This window comes from Zea mays, chromosome 3 (genome assembly GCF_902167145.1).
Source record: "Zea mays cultivar B73 chromosome 3, Zm-B73-REFERENCE-NAM-5.0, whole genome shotgun sequence".
NCBI classification, from domain to species: domain Eukaryota; kingdom Viridiplantae; phylum Streptophyta; class Magnoliopsida; order Poales; family Poaceae; genus Zea; species Zea mays.
Genome location: NC_050098.1, coordinates 164,080,261 through 164,087,790, shown reverse-complemented (window position 1 = coordinate 164,087,790; position 7,530 = coordinate 164,080,261). Strand labels below are relative to the sequence as shown.

The 7,530-nt window shown below is 44.1% G+C and overlaps 1 protein-coding gene across 1 annotated transcript; it reads right to left on the bottom strand.

Moving 5' to 3' along the window:
* Positions 1-4,117: 4,117 nt before the first annotated feature.
* Positions 4,118-5,317, bottom strand: LOC100281109 (loricrin). Its single transcript, NM_001154028.2, has 2 exons — positions 5,267-5,317; positions 4,118-4,937 (listed from the first exon to the last, which is right to left on the bottom strand). Exon 2 carries the CDS (start codon positions 4,916-4,918, stop codon positions 4,328-4,330), a length of 591 nt encoding a protein of 196 aa, NP_001147500.2. The 5' UTR covers positions 4,919-4,937; positions 5,267-5,317; the 3' UTR covers positions 4,118-4,327.
* Between the last annotated feature and the right edge of the window lie 2,213 nt (positions 5,318-7,530).

Here is a 7,530-nt window from a genome sequence, read left to right as displayed (position 1 = left end):
TCAGTCCGACCTCTAAAAGCAGTCTTACGTGGTCGCATGCGCTGCTGTGTACGACAAGCTTCCGTGAAGCCGCCGCTTGGACGCGGTCCAGAGCAGCTGTAAACCCTAAAAATGAATTAGGAGTTCATGTATTCCTTCTACATCTTTTTATAGAAAGTAACACTAGGAAAATGGAGTAAACATAAGATAAACTAGAAATATCGTCCATCTAGTGAGATAAGATATTCTTCTCATGAAATTTAAAGAATGCTCATAAATAAAAATATATTCAATATTAAGTAATTCTTGGTAAAAGAGAATACATTATTTCACCCTAAATATGTGAAATGGTGGATATTCATTTTAGGATTAGCTCGAAATTTGATCCCACACTCATAAGTAACATGATATATGTACATGACATGCCTTGAGCCTTTAACTAAATAAAGGAACAAAATAATTAAAATAAATATATAAGTATATAAAAAAATATGCCTTGTATTCATGCCAATATTTTGAATGTCGCATCTAGACTTGAGTTTGAAACTCTGATTTGAATTCAAACTTGAAGTAGAAACCTAAAATAGAAAAGAATAAAGACAAAAAGGGAATAAATATATGGGCTGGAATTTCCCCTTCTCGGCCCACCCTACATTTCTGTTTACGCGGCCCAACTACCCACTGCTCAGCTCCACGCATTGACCGACGCCTGGGCCCGCATGTCGGCCCCTCAATCCAGAAATTGTGCGCGCGGCAGCTGCTTTCTAAAGCACCTAAGACAATGGCGTGTGGGTCCCTGGCGTCAGGGCTTCTTCAACCTCCCAACCCCGAAACGCCCGCGCGGATTTTGCGGATTCCGCGGGTTGCGTGCACCACGCAACAACCTGGGCGCTCCTCTGCCCTATTAAAAGCCGACCGAGCCCCCCCTCTTCATCCTCTCGGATCATCGCGCCGAGAGCCACATCGTTGTCGTGAACAGAGAAATAGAGAGCGCCACCGTCGAGTATTGCTGTGGGAGCCGCTGTCTGCGTCTTTCGCGGATACCGTCGTCAAGCCCTTGATGATCACTCGTTGGGGTTCGCTGAGATCCAGGGAGGGCACTCATGAACTAACCAGTACCAGGCGACATGGCTGGATCGACCGATTGCTCGCCGAGGGACAAATTCCGCTGTGGTGCGTAGTCGCGATGGTCTGTGTCATAACTACAGGTAAGAAGCTACCCGATTGGTCCGCTATCGTATCTAGTTCGCGTGGGACCGATTAGTTGTGAGCTTGGAGTTCTAGCTCGTCGGGAGGGCCTGCGCCGGCGATGGTCCACCAGGCGGATGTCGGCTGCGCCGTAGCTCTGGAGGATTGCAGGGTAGAAGAAGCTAGGGAGCCATCGGATCCGAGATGGAGGGTGGAGATTAGATCTGCGATAACGGTTCGGGTATGGCGAGCGTGGATTGCTGGATCGTGGGCGGACGGCCACGATCGGATCCCTAGTGTTTAAAGTAGGCACCGTTGGATCTTGATCCGACGTTGGGTGGCGCGTACCGGTTAGATTTATAAAACATCTAATCTGGACCGTACCCTTTTAATCCAACGGCCCAAATAGCCTGATACCTCTTCGCCCTGGCTTTCTTTCTAAAGAGCCCCTCGGTTTTGTTATAATAAACCCGCCGTCCACCGTGGGTAGGTCTGGGTCTGGAGAATCTTTCCAGTTAGCCCCTGGACTTTTGTTTATTCATGCGCCCAGTCCAGAGTTCCAGGAAAATCAGATAAATGAATTTAGAATTTGATTTTCAATACAAAAATAATACTAAAAACTTGTTTAATTCATATTAAATCCATTTTAACTCCAAATTTATCCATTCCAGTTGCTATAAATTCATATTAATATTGTCTATCCCCTGATAACTTTATTTGCTATGAAACTTAAATTGAAGTTATGCACTTGATTCCTTTTGTACCCTACTCCTAAACCTTTAGAAAATCATATCTTCTAAACCGTAACCCCGAATTTAGTGGTTCTCGATCCCGCGATCTCGTAGCAACGCGTAGATTATTATTACGCAGTTTATTCTTATGTTTGGTGTGATGTTAATTTTGCCTATACCATGTTTGTTTGTATTGCTACGATTAGCGTGAGGTCACGAGAATCTGAAGATCATCCTGGTACCTGGAATCTCAAGTCTCAGGCAAGTTGTGCTCTTGATCACTTCTTTTTACCTACTCATGTTCTAATTAATCATAATGATCTGCATAGGTTAATTTTGATGGGACCCAATAGGTTACCCTAGTTTGATTATCTTTATACCTTGTTTACCACTGAACTTTTGGGTAGTACTTGCTAGTGCTTTATGTGGTTTTGGGTATGAAGATACATTGTTCACGGTTACACTTTTATTATCTGTTTATTATTATTGTTCATGATAAGATCATTATGTTAATTGGAACATGGAGCGACCACCCGGGAAAACAGTGCTACCACAAGGGTATAATGGGACGCCCTTGGCTGATTAATTAGGAAAGCTAGTGGAGGACTACCTTACCCGAAAGGGGCAAGGGCAGTAGGGGAGTGGTCAGTGTAGGGAGGCCCTCGGGAGGATTTTGCTGCAATGGCGGTCCTGCAAGGGATTCCTGCATTGGAGCTTCCTATAAACTGTAGCGGGTTTTCTGAAGCTAGTGGAACTTTGTAAATGCCTCGTAGCGTTACCCTGCCTCGCCTCCTCGGTAGAGGTGTATGGGAAGTCGTGATCCCTTGGCAGATGGGTAACATGACTTGTGGGTAAAGATGCGCAACCTCTGCAGAGTGTAAAACTGGTATACTAGCCGTGCTCACGGTCATGAGCGGCTCGGACCCTCACATGATTAATTTATGGAACTAAATTCAAATTGTCATATGCATTGCATCGCAGGTGATGTTGTTACTTTTGTTCTACTATTTAATTGGGTTGGTATTTACTTACTTAGTAATTGCTAATAAAATTTTGACCAACTTTAAAAGCAATGCTCAGCTCTAACCATCCTCTTTGGTAAGCCTTACACTTCACGTGAGCTCCCACCTTTGGCGAGTTCATGCACATTATTCCCCACAACTTGTTGAGCGATGAACGTATGTGAGCTCACTCTTGCTGTCTCACACCCCCCCACAGGTCAAGAACAGGTACCGCAGGATGAGGCGCTTGGAGGATGCTGCGATGTGTTCGTGAGAGGTCTAGGTCGTCGTCTCCCAGTCAACTTTGGGTTGCTGGACCGTTGTCTCCTTATAATGTAATTATCTATTTATTTTGTATAGAACTCCTGTTATATAGTAAAATCGTGATATTCGATCCTGTGCCATGAATGTGCAGCACACCTGGTGATTATGTTCGCGCCCGGGTTTTGGACCCCTGAAACCCGGGTGTGACAGCAGCTGCACCGCGTTGTCCATCGTTAAGCAGGGGGGCCTCATGGTTGTCGCCAACGTCGATGACTCTCGGGTTGTGGACACCGCATCCAACGACGACGTCATCACGCCGTCTAGCTCATCGTCCACCTAAAGCCCAACCTGCCACGTAAGTCGCTACTGACCGGACATGAATTCTTGTGCGCTGGGACGATGGACGTTGCTGACGTTGTGTGAGTGTCCTCGAACATGATGTATGTAGTGGAATAGCGCATCCGGTGGTGCAACGGCCAGGGGTACTACCTCGCTGATGAGCCCGGGGTGCACTTCGTTTGGCAGCCCAACCAAGAGTCATCGGTACTCGTCATGTCGCGTGCGTTCGATGACTACTATATCGAGGATTGTGGCGTCATCTTGGCGCCGGAGGTGACACAGAAGAGGATCGACAATAGTGACCAGTTCGTCATCCTCGCCACCGTCAGGGTAGCTTTTGTGTCGGCCTGCCTTTAATTCTCTTCGCAAACACATACACACTTACCTTTTTGTTTAAGCAAGAGCATATGGTGGTGCGTGTCTGATGACTAATGATGTACGAGGGAATTTTTCCGGCATGTGTGGAACATGCTCTCCAATGATGAGACCATACAAATCGTGGCATATATCGAAGTCTGCATGATACTGATGGTTGCAATGTAGTGATGAAATAACTAGATTAAAATAACAAAAGTTATATATGGCTAGGATCACAAATTGATTATGAAACATTTTCTCATAACAATATAACACACATTTTGTATATAAGTTATCGCAGTATATTGGTATTATATATTTCCGTTGCAACGCACGGGCATTCAGCTAGTTAAACATATATGATCATATATAGATGTCTACATGTGGAGACGGCTAGGGTGAAGCAAATTAAACATATATGATCATATATAGATGGCACGTCGGCCATGTCTACATATGGATCAGTCATCAGTCCCTGCCGTCGAAGCCGAACTTTCGATCTAAGAAGTGGCCGGCGGCATGGAACACCGGGCCGAAGAACCCGTTGCCTCTCTTCGTCCTCTTGTCGTCGTCGTTGCTGTTATCGTTGTTGGACACACAAGGCATGCCGTACACGTGCACCGCCTGGGTATTGATGTACAACGGCGACCTGGCGCCGTCCTGGGGAGCCCAGAAGGCGGCGGGAGCGTTGTTGTATGGTGCGTTGCCGCCGGTGCCGTAGGGACAGCTGTTGCCATAGCTGTCGCCGTCGCCACCGCCGCCGCAGCGAGAGCTGTTCCCGTATCCGCCTCCGCCTCCGCCGACGCCGACGCCGACGCAGTAGGGCGCGCCGGCTACGCTGGTACCACCGCTGGTGTTGTTGGTGCAGTACTTGGGGTTGGGGTAGTCGTCCTCTGCGGCGTCGGCTTTATCTTTGTTGCCGCTGCTCTTCTTGAGCCTCGAGGACTCGAGCTGCTTCTTGCCGCCGGTCCCTTCATACTGCTGGCCACCACCGTCTCCGTTCGGCTGGTCGTTATTGCCGTCATGTCCGCCGGCCAAGCATGATCCGCTGTTCAACATCCCTGCTGGTACGTGCACACTGCCCACACACAGTAGACCGAGTTGATCAAGAAAAATGAGACGATCGATACTGTTACTATTTAGCTATACGACTACAACACAGGAATTGAAACAACACTGTTGCTTCTGCTTGCACGTTAGTAATTTGATACACATACTGGTGTAGGCGTATGTATAACTAAAGATAGATTCATAGATATTTGGAGACCGGGATATACAATGCAAACAGGAGAGAGAGAGAGAGAGAGAGAGAGAGAGAGAGAGAGAGAGAGAGAGAGAGAGAGAGAGAGAGAGAGAGAGAGAGAGAGATGAGAGGTGTTTTGGTTGGAGCATGCATGCGCGTCGTACCGGTAGGTGGGGGCAGAGACAATAGGACGGTGAGCAGGTAGCTGCCTTTGCAAGTTGCAACGAGCGGTGGGAGCAAGCAGCCTTGATAAAGGGACTCCAGGTCAACGTCTACTTGTAGGTCAACAGAAAAAAAACACGCTCTTCTTTTTTCACAAACATCCGTCAAGCCGTGCAGGCGTATTATATCCCCGCCAGTTTTGTCACCTCCCTATTATAGAGCAAGAAACGGTCCAAATTATTGAATCTAGTATTTGGAGAGGTACAATATTCACATGTATATTTTAAATCTAGAACATTTATATTGTATATAATGATAGAGAAGCCAACCAGACAAACATTGATTTTTGGCTTTCTTCGTTTATGCGGGCAACTAGGGTTGGATGAAATGCTCGTGGCTTGTTGGCTCGCTCAGTTCGTGGTCAGCTCAGCTCGATTAGTATCGGTTTGTTTGAATTTTTTAAGAGTTAAGCTGACATTCTAGCTCGATTCGTTAATGAGCCATCTCGCGAGCTAAAGAAGCTATCACAATTCAGCAAAACAAAATTATATGCATATCCTTTACGTAACAATTGATCAACATGTTATATATATATATATAAACTAATGATAGATAAACTATGTCTATATGTTAAATTGATTAATGCAAAATTAACTTTGGTTAAACTGATGAATATGTGTGTGAATTGTAAATTTATGACTAGTGGGTTATGTTAATTTGGCGTTACATTGATGTTGTATTTGAAACTATGAGTATAATTATTATTTTCTATTATTAAATTAGTTTGAAATTAACTAGAAATGGATTATTATATACATAATGTTTTTTCTGCTCTAGCTCGAGCTTGTAAATAAGCCGAGTCGAGTTAACTCTATCACTCGTTAGCTTAACGAGCCGAGCGAGTTCGAACTCGAACGAGCCGAGATGGCTCCATATCTAGCCCAATATTGTTATGACCCCTAAAAACTCATGAACGGTGCTGCGCGCGCCAAAAAAATATACCTATATGCCACTCAGTGGCACACAAGGAATGAGTATAAAATCTGATGGCATACCAGGAATTTTTCCAAGATATGGTGATGGCCAATTCCTAGATCATGTGTCGACTATTTACTATCTCCATTATTGCAATGCGACTAGTACCTAATAGCAGGGCGGGCCCTAGGGCCATGCAGCGGAGGCGACCGCCTGGGGCCTAAGAAAGAAAGGGGCCCAATATCTAATAAAATAGTATGGTTAATGTTAAATTATTGTCTTGTCGAATTGCACAAAAACAGAAAAGACGACACACATCAGACTAAAGCGTCGGTTGAAGGCCTCCTACGCCGTTGCACAGAACCAGTCTCGTCCTCACTGTTGTCGCCAATCGCATGTCAAAGGCTCGCAGCTCCTAGATAATTCAATATTCACTAATTCTTATTCTTTCATATTCAGACATATTCTTTTATAGTTATTTTTTTATTTATCTAGCGTCTTATATATTTAGTTGTAAACTTTCAATTCTGATGAAATAATTACTTGCTTTTCTGACTAGGTCTTAGATGTTTATTTTTCATGAGAAATAATGGATGTGATGGAGTTCTGTTCTTTATTAAGGTAATCATATTAGCTCCAATATATCAGGGCTAGTTTGGCAACATCATTTTTCCAAAAAAATTTTATTTTCTTAAGGGAGTTAATTTTCCCTTGAAAAAATGGAATTCCTTAGAAAAATTAGGTTATTCAACTAACACTAAATATATTTTTATTTTGGTCGATTTTATATCTCGATAATTATAAGACATATTAAATTAAATATATATCAATGTACGTGTTTATGTTTTTGCAAATAAACTTAACACATATTATTTATATGTATAATAAAAAATTATACAACCTAGAAGCCCATCACAATGAGCTTGCATAGTGGGCCCTTAAAATTATAGGACCGGGGCTGCCTAATAGATGTTAGAATAGACAACGATCGAAGCGAGTTTATTTTTCAAATGCGCGTGTGTGTATTTTCAAATGCGCGTGTGTGTATCACATTAAGCGCTATGGTTAACGATCGCCCACGTCAGCTGATCCAATCAAGATATTTTTTTTTGGTTGCTGGCACGTATACGTACTGTCATCTCCGGATGGTTAATGGATGCGTGCTAGCTGGATCGATGTGGTTGTTGCCAGGCTATGTCTTTCTTTCAAGGAGGCGAACGACGTGGATGCCGACAAAACTTTAATTTGGTTAGACTTTAGCATCCAAGTTGTTCGGTAGCCCGGCTTCCTG